This window comes from Tyto alba, unplaced genomic scaffold, assembly GCF_018691265.1.
Source record: "Tyto alba isolate M040663 unplaced genomic scaffold, T.alba_DEE_v4.0 Super-Scaffold_1000006, whole genome shotgun sequence".
NCBI lineage: Eukaryota > Metazoa > Chordata > Aves > Strigiformes > Tytonidae > Tyto > Tyto alba.
The window spans coordinates 26,320,732-26,337,812 of NW_024881272.1; the positions used below are offsets into that span (position 1 = coordinate 26,320,732).

At 41.1% G+C, this 17,081-nt stretch overlaps 1 protein-coding gene across 1 annotated transcript in view; it reads right to left on the reverse strand.

The window, feature by feature from the left end:
• Positions 1-5,124: 5,124 nt before the first annotated feature.
• The window catches only part of TRABD2B (TraB domain containing 2B), a 294,426-nt gene continuing 282,469 nt past the window's right edge, over positions 5,125-17,081 (reverse strand). The window contains exon 7 of the mRNA XM_042785821.1: positions 5,125-10,267. Coding sequence (XP_042641755.1) covers positions 10,045-10,267 — 223 coding nt within the window. The 3' untranslated portion in view covers positions 5,125-10,044. The remainder of the gene's footprint in view (positions 10,268-17,081) is intronic.

The window sequence follows — 17,081 nt, forward strand, 5'->3', positions numbered from 1 at the left end:
CACAGATTGTCTGTCCACTTTTAGTCTGGACCTTTTCTAAGAGAAAAACAAGTCTTGGCAAATTCCTTGACGTGCTTTCTTCCTACAGTTTGGATGAAGACAGTTTGTTCAAGAAAGATGGGTAGGTGTGAGTTTCTGTCTCTTCCCCTTTTGAGAATTATTTTTGCCAATGCAAAACAGAAGATAATAATGCTCCCATTAAAAATGAGGTGAACGCTCAGGCTAACTTGAGTGGGTGGAAAGGACTTCACACAGGATGAGGCTGAGGACAAACCTACCTTTGCCAAGACAAGCAGCTGCAGAGATCTCTGGAATGAAAAAGGGCCCTACTGCACTGCTATTCAAATAATTCAGCCACATCGAACTAGTTGGGGCTGTGCATCCATCGTGTTACAATTAAAACCAATGGCTTTCATATGAAGAAATAAAAGATGCTTCATAAGTCACACAAGAGGACTGGAGAACTGATATTGTTAGAACAACAAGCTGATATTCCTTAGGACAATAAAGATATGGGACCTGTGCAAATCAAAGCAGAAAGCTCCCCCTTTCCTTCCTACATCTGTCTTTCATTTGCTTTGCCTCTATCTGCCCGTTGTTGATGTTTTCTTACATTATCTTGGTCCCTTTGTTCAAACTGCGTTTCATTCCAAGAAGGCAGGGAGCTCCAGGTGTGAATGAGGGTTGCTAGCATGAACTCACTGTCGCAGTTATTATTGTTATCATTCCTCTGAAAATCAGCTCGATGGAGGTTTAGTTTTGTGTAACTCGTTCTGCTGTTTTAACCATATTCTTGTTAAATGTGGAAAATGGAATGAAGTGCAGTGGTTTGGATGATGGCTTGTACCCAAAGGTGCTACCTAACCTAAAGAAGTGCTGGTGTGCTGTGAAGCAAGGTGTCTGAGACTGCAGGATTGGGAGCTGCTGCTCAAATGAATCAGGTGTTCGGGATGTAATGCAAAGCCCAGGGCAGTCAGTGGAAGGCTTTTGACTGGATGTTGGCTCAAACTCTGGCCAAAGCTGCACACATAATGTGGTTTACCAGGTGTTAAACCTATGGAGAGGGAAGAGTGGTTTGTTAGGTGTACAGGCTGTTACGTAGGCACAGGTTAACTCAAAGATGTACCTGTTGGGATTCTGAGTCCTGACTCGTATTTTTACAACTGCAAAAGTATGGTGGCTGTGCCAGGGCCCTGGCCTTGAGATCTGTCCCATCATCCTGAAGTCCTGGCACTTGAACCTTGCACAGCAGTGCTCTTGAGACATTCTTCTGCTGACACAAAGAGCATCGTTAGGTGCGTGAGATGGTGTAGGTGTAGCACATGTGGCTGCCAGGCACCTTTTTATCCCAGCCTGCATGTGTTTTCACTGTTGTTACTCTCTGCCCTTCCAAAACCCAGTACCTGAAATTCACTCACTAAATATACAGGAAGATATTAGAAAGTTCTTCTTTGTAGTGGGAGAAACTGTATGTTAAACTAATACAGAACTTGTAATGCTCAGTAAAGTTTTGTTGTTTGATATTTTAAGACCTCCAGTGAAATGAAGTAATCATAGTCCCACCACCCAAATATTCAGCTATCTAAACACATACTATTTTTTCCATTACTGTTGTTTCCATTACTGGCAGTAGACTTGTGGTTGTCTGATCATTTTTGTCTTTGGACATCCCCTGTGATTTTTGGAGTTCCTCTGGCTCCGCCTGTGCATCCAGCTGGGCCCTGATCTTTTGAGGTGTTTCTCAGTGATTCCCTCTGCTCCACCTGAGGCCCTGGAGATGCTATGGAGCTCCTGTGTGTGGCTGTGTTAGATGAGCACATCTTTGAGATGAGTCTGGAGCACAGACTGCCCTAACATTCAGCTAAACTCCAGCTTTCCCCCAACTCGGTATAACTTGTTCAGTCCCTCCACAAATCATGTGCAGTGGGAAAAGCTCTGCCCTGGTTCAGTGGTGATTAAGCGCACAAGCAATGATGTGTTTTCATTCAGATGTGCTGCCTCAAACACATTTGCCTGTAAGTCATAATGTAACCTCATTTCTAAAATGACGATGGTTGTGTCATCACAGTGTACTGGAACTGACTCTTGGTTAGCAATTTTTGAAACTGCTCACGTGGGGTTGAAGGTCTCAAATATAAAAATTTCTAGGAGTTTCATAAGAATAGGCAGCAAGTAATAGATAACAGGGAAACGCTATTACCAACTCTGCTCAGGGAGAGGTAATGAGTTCAATCGTTAATAAATACTGGTAAATCTGAAGTAGGGTGAAGGAGAGAGAGACATGCTAAAAAACCCCCAAAGTCTTCATCAGGTTTGTTGCTCACAGCACAACATGCTTAAAAATAAATAAATAAATAAAAATGAGACTTGCCAAAAGAGGAAGATAGAAGGGAATTTTATGCTTGAATTCTCTGCTAGAAAATGACACACACCCGCAAAAGTGAAAAGGTCTCCTGAGTATTTTTCCCCATTTAAATGTTCATCAGGAAGAGAGGACCAACACTCTGCATTATAATTTAAGTTGATTAAAATAAAAATAGATGAATGAATGAATAAATAAATAAATAAACGGGGCAGCAGACTGTGGTTGGGTACTTCTGCACTGAGCTTCTCCGCAGAAGCCATCTATCCTTAGCCTGGACCAAAGATGGGTGCCAGACAGTGGTGCAAACCACTCAAGGGCATCTGCCTGTGGTGCAAAGGCCCTTGGGGATCCCTGGCCTAATTCTACAGTTTGCAGTAGCCTCAGATAAGGTGTTAGATATATATTACAAGTACAGCCAGGGGTCTGCACTCTCAGTGGAAAATACTAGAAAGTTGCAAGCTGAAACAATTGGAAACCACTGAGCAGACTGAAACATGAAGAGCACTCAGAGGCTTCATTTTGCTAAATACTCCTTCCAACCTGCTCAGCGTGGGGAGCACTTGTGAGTGGCACTCAGGTGGTTTGGGAACTGGAAATCACTGATCCAAAAAGGCGATAGGCTGCTGGATGGCAATGCAGATGCTAAGTTATTTCACAAGAAACCCAATCTTCTGCCTTGAACTTTTCTCATCACATCTTCCCCTCTTTCCGGTGCAAATCTATAAACAGGAAAATCTCAAGTTAGAGTAAAAAGCTGCAATTACAGTCTAGGAGTACAGAGAGAGGTCAGGGGAAGGAGAAGCTTAAGCAAATGGCACCACTGAGCCAGTATCTGGTTCTGCTGGCTGAAGGTTTATATTGTTTTCAGACCTGTGGCTGAACAGGACCCTTAGGAGCAAAAGAACTTGGCAGTCTGGGACTGGCCAGGGCCAGGGATAGCTGGAAATTCAGGACTGGTCAGGGCACAGAGCATGGAGGTAGGGTTAAGCCCATGACTGGACCACACAGACTCTCCAGACTGGCTGTGAGTCCAAAGACAGAGGTGGCAAACTGCTTTGTCTGGTTGGTATTTCAATAGAAGAGCTCTATTTTAACTGTGTTTTTAGAGAGGATTCCCCTCTGTGTTGCAACAGCAATTCCTTCCTGTGCCATAGTTAGTTCACTTCAAACCAACTGAAGTGTTTATACCTCCCACTGCATTTCCTACAGTGGATATGTCTAAAACAGCTTCATTGGTGGAGTCTTCTCAAAAATAGCATGTTAAGGAGCAAATGATTTAGCACATAATTAAGAAGCAAACAAAAATGCTGTGATCAGCAAGACATCTGCAATGTCAGCTACAAGGCAAGACTTTGAGGAAAGAAAGAGGAATATGCCAAGAAAAATTAGTATATCTCTGTGTCTCCATATCTTGTTGCGGAGAGGTAGCTTGTGCTCCATCCCCAACGGAGACACAGTTCCAAGGTTATTTTATTTGCCAGCAGCAACAACAGTGGTTCAAAGGACACCAACTGTTTCCACTGGAGAAAACCACCAGGAGTGAAGGCAGATGCTTCATCTAGGCTTTTGCACACACTCAGCTAGTTTGCGCAGAGGGGCTGGCTTCCCAGCCCTGCTGCCCCTTGCCCCGTGTGAGAGGTGAGTCTATGCTTCCCAGAGGCAGCACTTGAGGACTAACAGCAGTGACATTAACTAATGTTGCTGGTGTAGCTCCATGGCTTGCACTGTTGTTTTACAAGTGTAAGTATGCAGGCAAATGGATTTAGTAGTGGGAGAAGGATGTCGTTAAATCGGAAGAGCTCGGTTCTGCTTTCACTCAGGCTGACAAAGGTTCACTGGCTGCAGACGGTAACATTGTCTTGCAGAGGCTGTCAAGGCATTTTCTTCCTTGTCCCTTGCTTCCCAGAAAGGGGAGGTAAATCCACTTGTGGCACAGCATGGGATACCGGTGTTAAGCCTTGCCACATTGGCAGAGCCCCTGTCTTTAGCCCTGTGGAGCACTTGCTGGCTGTCCACGCACTCAGTCCCGCTCCATCGCCCAGCTGTGGTCCCACATGCCCCCGTCTCTGGCCCAAAGGCTGTGGGACACACCACTTGCTACCCTGGGCAGTGTGCAAGTGAGCAGATATAAGAATGAACATCCCAAACCTCTCCCTCTAACTTTTCCCCCCAGAAATCAGGTCTGTGTCCTTTAAGGTCCCTGCTCCTACATTCCCCCACCCCAAAAAAAGCCTTTGTGTTTTTTTTGTGCTTTCCCACTGAGCCTTTGAAATGGTAGAGACAAGCACAGCTCCCGGGCCCTGCATCTGCTATTCGGAGCCTTTCCCTCTGCCCAAGCTGCACTTAAAACATGCCACAAGTTTAACCTAGTGGCTTCTCTTGAGTGACACGGATTGGAGGCTGAAGCTGCTCCAGACTCGTTACACACCAGGGGCAGCAACTTCCCACCAATGAAAAGGTATGTAGAGAGATTCTCCACATCTCTGCAGGAATGGACTTGATAAAACCACATCATTTTATGAGGAACCTTCCCCAGAGCATGATTTCTTCCATCTCATGTTGGTCTTGGGCAAAAGAGAAGCAGCATGCATAAGCTCTGCAAACTGAATGTTCTCTTTTTTTTTCAGTCATTCCCTAGCTTTTAGTGCAAAGGAAATAACCTAGACATACAAGATTCTTGTGCTATGAATTTATAATAACATTTTATTAATATATTATGCTACAAAAATATTTTGACAAAATAATATTAGAAAGCATCTTTTTATTATACTCTTCAAAACAGTTCACGAAAGCAGGAGGCGGAACAGGAAAAAATATTTGAAATACATTTGAATTGAAAACTGACAAACATGCAATTTAAAATTCAATGTGAGCATGAATCTGCAGGGTGGTTAATAATTCCCATAAAGTACTGACTACTTACTGGAAAGACCTCTCTGCCTTTAGCTTGATTAAGGTGCCTCTTGAAAATTTAGTCATAGGAAAGGTTGCATTTGAGTTGGGACAAAACACATGCACACAACACACATCCATGCATGCGTGTGCATGCACACACAGAAACGTACACCGTATTCTCTCAAAAATCAGCAATTCTCTTTCTGCTTTAGTTAAGATGAAATAAGCTTAAATTGAAGCTGAACTCTAGAACACTCCATGGAACATTGATCACGGCAGAGATAAGACAAGCCCATATACTTTTTGAATATAATATAGAAATATGGTACTAAGCAAAGTTTGGAATGATAACATTTATGCTAAGATAATAACTTTGGCACTTTGGTTTCTCTAAGATAAATAGATGATGGGAAATTCCTCCCCAGCAGTGGTATATGGTAATGGCTGGGTCATATCATTTGACTAATCAACATACTAAACATAGATTAAGTTCTCCCTCTTTCCATCTCTCTCTCCCCGCAGTTGTATATTGAAGAACTTGGATAAATATACAACTCTGTACCTTGGGTGTTCCTAAATTACAGCAGAGCTTGGAGGAATGGGAAAGGAAGTTCAACAAAGCAGATTTTGACACCTGTATAAAGCATAGTTATCATAAATCATGTTCATCATTTATTGCCAGAAGAGGTACTGCATTATTCAACAGCCCGAGGGATTGCAGAGAAACTACATCAGTCATAAAATATAAAATACCTTCTGTCCCAGCTTACTAACTGGTTCTCCAAGTGGCAATGCATGTTAATATAGCATCCATAGACAAACATAGGCAAGAAAAGCATTAAAACAATGAAACAGTGGAGGTTAGATCTGTTGCTGGTGGTATGGGATATTTATTCCACCAGGGCAAGAGCATGGCAGATAATTAGCATTCATTTATAATGTTACAGTTACATATAATATGAATTGTATTGGTGTCAGTTGTAGCTGAGTTGAAAAGATGAATCATACGAACATTCAGCTCTGGACTCAGGCAGAATCCATGGCCTTGATTGCTAGACATTGCATGACTCTCTTGATTGTGTTTCACAGTGGTAAATAGTATCACCGGTGTTTGCTATTATATATAGTGGGCATAGATATTTTTGTTAAATCTCCTGCTCTTGGAATTTTGTGATTACATGGGAACCTGAGCTTTCCTTTGGAAGAAAAAATAAAAAAGTCGGTTCCTAGTTTTCTGAAAACCTCACAGAGAAAACTGAAGTCCAATGAAGCTGGCAGTCAGTGTTACTTCAGGAGCATGTATCAAATCTGATGCAGACTTTTTAAATTCATGGTGACCATAATCATGATTCATTGCAATGGATGTGCATAGATCTGTGCTAACCAGCATTAGTATATTTTAATTAATACTGGGCTGCTGTAGCTGATTAATAAATAATACCTTCTATCAATCACAGTGAGGGTCTCATTTTCCAGTACTGGTATGATTACATGCCATGTATTGAAAAAAGTTACCCTAGGTCGTACTTCAGGGCAAGACAACAGAATAAAATAAAATGTTTGGTTAGAGAATTTTGCTGAAGCCGTTCGTGTGGGGTTCCTGAGCTAGGAGCTACAGAAAGCTACTCAATCTTGTGTTTGTTGTAGGTTATGTCTTCTCCCTTAACCAGAGAAAGCCCAGATGACTAAGCTAGATGCTTTTAGGTGATCGAAGTCAGGTGTGTGAACCTCAAAACCAGGAGACACCTCGCTTTGACACCTGCACTGCAGTATGACAAACACGGGGCACCAGCGCAAGGGAAATTCGGTAAGCTCCAGTAACATTCATTCATTTCATGGAATTATTGACAAAATGCCAGGAAATGCAAATACATTAAAACATACGTTGATATCCAAGCTATTTACATACTGTGATATCCAAACATACCATGATATCTGAGCTAATGAATATTGAATATTACTGTCCTGTAGAGGAGTGACTCAGAAAAAACACCTCATCAGTGACAAACAGAGGGACTATTCTGTGCAGAAGGATGACAGCAGTGAGTGTGGAGATATCTGTGTGCTCTTAACATTAAAAAAAGCCCCAGAGGCTTATGGAGAAAGCCACAGGCTGAGAAACTATCGAACTGTAATTTCTAGTCCTGGTCCTGTCGGTGGTTTTCCTTACTGTCTTGGACAACTTGTTTCTGTTTTCTGCTCTTTTCTCTCTCCCTTATCTTTATGTGGTCTTGTCTATTTATACCGTAAGTTTTCTGACACTTGGAATTATTTCTGGAATGGTACCACAAAATAATTCCTGGATTCAATCAGATTACAACAAATAAAATTCAATGGGTTTTGGTTTGTTGGCTGTTCACTTTTACTATGTAACTTATCATCACCCTTAAGATTTGCATACTTTATTTCCAGTTCCATTTTTGTAAATAAGACATTATGATTCAGTTCTGATCTCTGTCTTAAATACAGCAGGAGAACCAATCATCTTTTAAAATGCACTAAGGTTGAATTTGAAAGTCTGTTAAGCCATTATATTCAAATGAAGGCATTTCTAGGGTAATAGCTCAAATAAAATCGAAATGAAAGTTCTCAAAATATGTTTCCAATATCCAGCCCTGTGCAATAAATATTATGCAAGGTGAATGGAGTCTGTCCAAAACTAACATCTCTAATCTTCTGCTAGCCAAAATACACAACATAGAAGTATGCATAGAGCGTGCTTGAAGCTCACATTTGGGGCAAAGCTCAAAGTTTTCCATTCAGCCTTATCAACTGTTGTGCCTGAAAAAAACAGGGGTCGCTTACAGCTGTACCCACTTAAATTGACCACAAACCTACACAACCTTCTGTCAAAAACAGAGCAAAGGCTGTAGGTCATGATGTGCAGTAAGTTAAAAAGAAGTTACCTGTATTTTCCCTGGTCTTTGTATGGCAATGGGTTGGGCTGCATGGTGGAAAAGCTCAGTATTTCATCTTGGTTTCAAATAATACCATGTGTCTTTTGTAGTTTAATTATTTTCTAACCTACTTTCCTGAATTAACTGGGATGATGACAAACAAACAGTGAATCTTAAACTTCTTCTCACTGCAGAGACTTGAAGACTGCATGGAATCATCTGCAGTCCTGGAGACCAGGCTGCAGGACTGGTGGGAAAAGCACATGACTGTTTTCAGTCAGACTTTTATCAGTATAATTATTATAATCATCATCATTATCATCTGGTATTTTATTTCAAGGTAAAAAAGCACTGCTTTTTTTGTAAAGAAAAGTTTGCATTGTATTTTTCTGGTTTTTGAGTTTCTTTTTAACTAAGATGTTTTCATCACATATTTTGGATTTTTGGTTTGTAGATGACTTAGAAAGAAAAACACTATTTCAACCAAAATTAATTCTCTCGTTGAACCTCTTGCATCCAAATGCATTTTTCATCATGTTTTGTTGGGGAAAAAAAATCAACATGCCTTATTAAACTTAATAGTTTCTTGGATGGTCATAGGTTTTTTTCCCATCGATGATGTTCATCACATTCATGAAAAGTAGCTACTGGCATAGGGAGCAAATTTTTCAGTGAGTATAAGGTCTCATAACTTTTTCATTTAAGTCCACAGAGGTATCACAGTCTGCAAATGGAGGAATGTTCTGTATGTGTCCATGACACGGGTGTTAATTTGGTTCTTGTGGTCCTGAACAGATTTTGGACAATTCAGCATGGAGATATTAGCTGTAAGAATTATAGTAGCAAGATGAAGACGAATTTGTAGATGTTTTTTCCCTCCACATTGTCTATCTGCATTAATACAACCGGTACAAAGAAGTTCTATAGATTAACAGGATATTACATCTTCATACCCTATAGAAAGACCAAATTCAGTTCTCATTTATGCTGGGAAAGGTTGTAGGCTTGTGTCTATATAAAATGAGGGAGAGAGGAGATTATTTCCAGTGGGATTATTCCAGACTTTAAAAGCAATTTTTTATTAAGAGAAAGGTGTCTTAATTTGTGTTAGCTAATGAATCAATCCCAGGGCAAAGAGGGTGTTTGGTAATTTCCAAAGTTGTTAAATAGTTTAATTAAAGACAACAAGGGAACTTAGAGGGTCATCTTGACAAATGATTTACTAAGCAAGTCATACAAAAATAACTGGTATTTTAGGTTGTAGAAGCTAATGAACTAAGAATGCACCTATTTTTCTAATGGGATCAGGCCACAGAGAGCAGGACCTGTTTTATTCAGTGTAAGATATGTTAATGAGATTAAAAAACGTAAAATAAAGATGTTCAGCAGAAATGTACTTATTGGACAGTTGCTGTCAAAAGTAATGGTTAAAGAAACAAAGGCATTCATTTGGTGTCAGTTCAGAAATTTGCAGAGTTGTCAGTTAGAAAACAAATATAGAAAATATTAATTTATCTGTTTCACCATCACTACTGATTAATAGGGATGTTATTAACATATACAACAAGAAAAATAAGTTTACCAGTTGAATAAATACATTTTCCTTTTTCTTTTTTTTTTTTTCTTTATATGAACATGTATATTTTACAAAACCCCATAGCACTATGGGAAATAAAGATCCTTCTACAAAAAGAAGATGTAAGTCAGTGTTACAATAAAAGCTTTAGAGTTTCAAAATGTATCTGGGCAAAGAGACAAAATCAGCTAGAAGGCACTACTGAGTCACTGAGAAGGTCCAGCTTGTAACTGTTGTTGTCTTAACCTCCAATTCATTCATAAATTATCTCTCTTCTCTATTCCAAGGGATTGCACGTAATACTAATGTGGTCAGGAAGGCTGCAGTAGATTCAGGAGAATAGAAGCTATGGCCACGCAGAGAGGATAAGTTATTGATGGCCATAAAAGGCTGGCTGAAGCTGAGCTTGTAGGCTGAGGGTGAGATGGGCGATCTGAACGCGGCCTCTGATCCAGCCGGTTTGAAATCCAAATGGGAGGTTTGACTGTGATGTAGCCATTGGTTATCCTGATAAAGGAAGGCAACGTGGTGGTGCTAAAAGAAAACACAAGAGAAGCGAATTAAACAGGAGAACCCTTATCTCAGCTCTGTGAGCTGTCATTCTATGTAGTCGTAACAACAACAATGACAATCACAATTATTATTAATGTTTGCATGTATTAGACATACAGGCAGAGCCTCAGGGACTGATAAGTGGAAACAGCTCTGATTCAGGATGTCCCTCAGTTTCTGTCTGCTGCTAGAATAGAGCCAAAGGAGGTATCCCTTGAAATACCTAACTTATTGCATACATTTTTTAAGCATCCATTTCTGGCCAGCATCAGAGACTGTGATAGATGTATCTTTGTGTTGACCCAGGATGACCTCATTCTTATGTTCTTAGGTACCTTCTTGCCACCAAAGGTCCCAACATTTGTCATGTCTCAGAGACACATCTTACTCACCATGGACTTGATATTCTGTCCAGGAGGGTCCATGAAACATGTCCTTACCCTGTTTCACAGGCCATAAAGGATTTCTCAGGATATCCTTCCACAACTGATAACTTTGAGCACAGGAGACCAAGCAGCTTAATTTCTTTTCCTGGCTTTAAGCCATTTTGGATCAAATCACAACGCCAAAACTAGACTCTGTGTGAAGTTTCCCTGTCTGTGGATTTGCTTCAATAGTGGCGTGACTGCTTATTGATTGTAGCTTGAGTTAGTACTTTGATTTGAATTTGCAGGTTGGAATTCATCGTGAGTCGCGTGACACTGAAGGTCAAAAAGGTCCATTTACAATTGATTTGGAAGTTTTAAGCTATAATCTCCATTTCACAAAATGCTTCCAGTGCATCCCTTATTGGATTCTCCATAATTTACCAGTTGTCACAGAGCAGCACAACCAAGCATGCAAACTGCTCAAGGTGGATTCTGGACTTAAAACCAAAGCATTCCACTGTGGAGCAAGTCGAAAAAAGACAAGCTCCCCTGAAAACAAGATGTGACACTACTACCTGCAGATTCTCTGTGTTGCTTTCTAAATCTTCCACAAAGGGGATTTGGAGGCACTGAAAATGACCACCAAATAATTCTTTATGGAGTAAGAAGCTATGCAGTCTTATGAATATTTAGCTACAGTACCTGAGATCCTGACCTTGAAAGAAAAAGGCTGTGTCTTGCATAATATCAGATAAAAGGAACAATGCTTTGCTCCAGATTCATGCACAGAAATAGAATTTAGTAGAACTGAAGGCTTTTGTCTTTTTCTGTCTAAGCAATACCAAGATAGCTTTTAGCTCAGATGCTTCAAAAGTGTTGAGTCAATCACAAAATGTGAGAAGATCAGAGGGCACTGGTAAATACACATATGGGTCAACATCAAATCCAATAGACAATCACTGCACATTACACTTCACCCCGGGTTTTGGGATAATTAATTTCATTTCTTCCCTCATCCTTTATACCGTCACCACATCTTCTGGGTGAGATAGCTGTTCTGTAGTAAGAAGTGATCTTAAGTAATGTGCAATGAATTAGGGCAAAAAGAAAAGGCAGTCTTGAATTAAAGACATGGGAATTGCTTCATGGGAGCAGATAATCCATCTAACCAGTATTAGGACTGTGACAGTGAGAAGTGGTGCTTGTTCCAGAGAAACAAACTGCTGTAAATAGAGAATTCTGAAATCAAGCCTTACCAGAGAAAACTCTTATCTAAATTCCCATGGTGAGCTGTTCGTTTATGTCTTGAACTGAGCATACAAGACACATAGCTTCAAAGCTTCTGCTGTATTGCATCAAAACCACTGCAGTCACTTAATACAAAGAATTGATCTGGCATAACCTAATGCCGCTGTTTCAAACTTGTCCAGCTCTTTTGAGTGGCTAATTTAGTGCTGGCAAGAATGATACCAGATTAGGCACTGCATATCCAAACTCCTGTAATATACTAACGGCCTTCCCACAGTGAATACAAAGCATCATTAAAGCATACTTCTGACAAAACTAGGTACTACATGCTCTGAGTAATTCAACAGAAATGCAGTCATGCTCCAACTTCTGAATCAGACCTCATTTATTCTGTTGAGTGATGCTGTGGTGCACAGATCTTGCAACATTGACAGTGGGATCACAATTTTGGGGGTTTTCCCTTGTACCAGTTTTCCCTAGGGTAAGTATGGGTAGGTGCCTGTACTCATATTTTGTTTACTGTTTATCACTTTACAGAACTACACAATTTAGCCCTAAATTAAATTTAAACTGCAAGAAGGGTCTGGTTTTCAATTTCAATTTAAAAAACATTGCTAAAATGCCATTCAGACTTGCAGTTTGGGTGTATCCTGCTCCTGACACATTCTCTGGGCTTGATCCTCTAGTGAGATGAAATAGTCCCTTGCGCAAACTGTCTTTCTGCACCTCAGCGATGTATTGTATGAGATGTTTGATGGGGAACAGTGCTGGCCAGGGAACCCCTATAAGAATCACGTGTCCATTCATCAGCCAACTACATCTAAGGGATTCCTAAAGCAGCCTGAAATCAACATTTTATGTTTCTGTATGATGTTTCCATTTTCTAGTCAACTGCCAGAAGTGTTTTGTTGAAACACTTGAAAATAGGTATTTTTTTGGGAAAAAATCCCTATGGTTTACTTAAAATCCCAGGGTTCCCTGTCAGAAGACCTGAGAATTTTTGACTGCACTTCTCAGTCAGCAAGGCCATTTTCTTTTTTCAAGACATTAGATTTCTACAAAGGCTTCCTTCTTAAGATAAATACTGCAAGGTGGGGTGGTTTGTTTTTAAAAAAATCCTTAAGTCCTTTACAAGAGAAGAACAGTGCATTTCCATTAAAGTGTACAAAGCATGCTAATACCAAATGAATCACAGTTTATCCATATAAGACATTTTCTTAAATGCAACTCTACTTCTAGCCAACTGCCAAGGTGGTTTTGAGATATTTAAAGAGAATGATACCTTTTACCAAATGCTACACAATTCCTTGTGTAAAACCTCTGATCCAAGTTTGTAACTAGGCTGTTTCTATAGTGAGTGGGGAGAGAAACCTCCCCAGATTCCAGTGCAGGTCTCTAGGGAGGCCTTACTCTTGCTCAGGATCCTTCTCTTCCTAGGGGTCACGGTGGGGTCCTAGGCATCCAAGTTATATTACAACCTAATCTTAGAGGTGGCCCTGGTGTCAGGAGATGACTTCTCCAAACTCCCTATGAGCATGTTTGCAAGTGTACATAGGATCTCACTGACCCTCGGACCATCCCTAAGGATGAAAGCAGCAGCAGAGTCCCCTGAACTCAACTGGAAACCTTCCATTGTCCTCAGGGAGGTTTTGATAATTTCTGAAATCAGCACAGAGAATAATAAAAACGAATCACAGATCTGAGGGATAATAATCTAAATTATTATCACGCCTTCTCTTGCCAGCCCAGGATATTCTGTATTTCAGTCTCTCGTGTCTGATAAAAATATCTTTAATAAAACATTCCGCATGATTTGTGGTGAACAGGCAACCACTGGCTCCACTGTTCATACCTCTCTTCCTTGCTTCTGTGTATGGGATTGTTTTAAAAATTTGGAAGACTCCAGGTATCTTTTAGCCAAATGACCTGCAGTATCATATTCATGAGCTTGTACTTTTGATCAGATAATAGGGCAGTTTTTCAAATCAGTGCATTAGTCATACACTGTCTTACCATCATTAGAACATGTAAGACTTTCCCCAAAAATGGGGCCTCAGGCACAGGCTTTGTGAACAGACCCTACTGAATCCAATTACATGATTCAAGTCCTCTATGCTGGAGGCATGCTGAAGCACCTTGATGATTTGGGAACATTTTAAAACTGAAAAATAAATCAAACACACATGCAACCCCTTGGGGAAATTTCTGTTCTGGTTTAGCTTGAGAGGAGTTTGCAAGGAGCTCACTAACTTTTAGCGTGACTTGGTTTATCCATATAAGCAGGGCTCATCTGCCCACATGTGACACCACAGCAGAATAGCAGAAGATAGGACCAGGAGAGACTTTCTGGCCCATCTGTCCCAAAGACAGGAACAAAATTAAATCCTGACACTTATGTCTAACCCAGTCTCAGAAAATCCTACACTGATAGCAATTCCAGAGTCTCTGCAGATATCTATTCCAGCATTTCACCATTCCTGACATCCAGAACTACTGCCCAGTGTTTCACTAAATCTCCCTTGCTACAGCACAGTTTGTGACTTCTCCAGTCCCCATGGACAGGTTTATTCCTTTCCTCTCCTCGGCAGCCTTTCATGTGTTTTGAAGACTTAACCATTCTTCACCTCAGTCTTCTCTCTATTAAACAGACAATTCCCTCTGCCATTCTCTGCAAGTCCTCAGGTGCTTTCCCTCCATCCTTTATTCTACTCTTCTCTGGCTCTGCCCAGCTGGCTAGTGTCTTCTCTGGAGTTGCCTTACACTGGAAACAGTAGGTCTAGCTGAGATATTACCAACCCTATGCTTTGTGCAGTAGGTAGTGCTTCTTTATTTGCAAAGCAGAAGAAAGTGCATGAAAAACAGGCAATCTCCAAGAAGACAGTCTTTTCACTACTTTTTGCCCCCAAAGTTCAGACTGCCTTTATGGTCCCAGTAACTGTTCTGAAGCTTATGGAAAACTGATGGTGCTCTGATGGGGTGAGGACCAACCCAACTATGGTGATACTTCTATGCATTTTTAATCTGCCTCAGCCCCAACATGGTTTCTGTTCAGGGTGGAGGAAGTGACCCTTTTAAGCATAACTTACAAAGTGTTTGGGCATTTTTTTGGATCAAAGGAGCGATATACACAAATGACAACTATTTTTAATAAACGTAAACAAATGTGGACTCAGCTTTTCTTACAATAGCATCTGATGAAAGAAGCTTACTAAGACAATATGCCAGCATAGACTGAACCCTGAAAAAATGCATGTTTCAGTTGAAAACCTAAAGAGCTAGTAAACTGAAAGAAAATTTTTGAGTAAATACAATAATGGCTGTTTTGCATTTGTGATTTGATGTTAACCTTATGCTGGCTAGGGGTTTTTTAAGTGATATTAAGCATATGCTTCCTGTTTCTTTTCAAACAAATTTTACCCTATTTTTTTTTCCTTTTCATTTAATGAACAGATGTGAAAGGAGTTGATCACATTATTTTTCTGGTGATCAGAAATAATGTTCTGCTAGTGAAGACAATTATTCTTGGAACTAACCAGACCTATTTATGTCATCAAAATTTATTAATCAAGATTTGAAAGATACATCTGCTTAAAGCGCTGGGACCAACCCACTGCAGTATGTAAATAAGCTGGCTGGCAAGAAGTCTGACCACACATTTGAAAGAGAAGAATAGGTGCTCAACCACGAGGAAAAAAAGAGTATGATGGGGTAGAAAAAAAATCACACTAGAAATATGTCACAAGGATTTAACTGCGAAAACCACTACAGTAACCTCTTAAAGGGAATGTGAAGTCCCCATCTCATGAAATTTTCACATTACTATTTGACATGTTTCTGGAAGCGATTCTTTAGATCAGCATAGGCTCTGTCTCCCACATCTGTATCTTCATCACTGCCTTCCTTATGGACACTGTTCTTGCAGCCTGAGGGCCAAATCCTGCAGGATGCTGAGTGTCCTGGTCCCAGACTAGCAGGATGCTAAGCACTGCAAGCACACGAGTGCTTCCAGCAAGGCTAGTATTCACATACCTACAACTCAGCACGTCCTAAAGTCCTTTGTGGGATCGAGGCCAAGAAGCTCATGCTTTTGCAAGGTTCAGTTCATTAAAAAAAAATAATAATCCAACCTGGATCTGATTAAGGAATCTAGTTTTGATCCAGAGGAGGCCACTACTTATTTGCAGTAGTGTAGTAAACTGCCTTTGCATGTCTGAATGAGTGAGCAATATCACATACTGGTTTGTGGCCAACAGAGAAGACGGGGGATGAGCCAAAGAAGAGCCATATCTCTACTATTTTCCCTTTACCCCAGGGCTATTGGGAGCCCAGATCTTTGGCTGATTTCCACGCTGCAAGCATCCACCCGCCCTGCGAGCAGCACAGCCGCAGTCTCGGGGAGGCAGCTGCAGCCACACCATCAATAGAGGGGTCAGGCAACAACATTGGGAGCATTTCAACAACCCGTCACTGTCAATCTGAGCTTTCCCTCTGACAAGACTCAAATGGGAACCACCTTTCCACCTGAGAGGAATGTCAAGCTCAGATCCAGCCTTGTTTCAATGCTCAGGCTCCTCTGGAGACTGACAGAGAGCAATTCCCCTCCTTGAAGGGGGCACCTGTGAGCCTCCGACCCCCGTGCAGAGGCAAAGGGCAGTGCGTGTCTGCTGACAGAGGTCTATTCCTCCAGCCCTGCTCTTTGTTGGGACTACACCTGCCCATTGCTTATCTCTAGGAGAAAGAAGAGGCTAGCAAAGGAAAAGAGGGAAAGGGAAGCACAAATTTCACCTGGCATTGGCCCTGAAAGGACAGAAAGCTGTGAACAAGAATGCCATGACCCCGAGCCACACTGTCACCATGTGCTGGGACACAGGAAGGGTGTGGGGGGGCGAGCAGGACTCTGCACACAACGATTAGATGCTGGGGGAGTGAAGGGAAGTAGTGAGGCACCTTCATCTCCTGAACATGAAGGACTGAGGCCATCAGTAGCACCTGCAGAATGTGCCATCAAGGAGAATCGCAGGCAGTCCTTCAGATGCCCCAGCCTTTAATAGGATTTAAAGGGTGGGATTAATTGTAGCTATGTCAGCTGCAGGCTTGTACTTGGAGCTATTCAGCTGTGTTCCTGCTACAGTTCATGGGGAATGAGACCTCTTCAGAGGACAATCCTCTCCCCCCCCAGA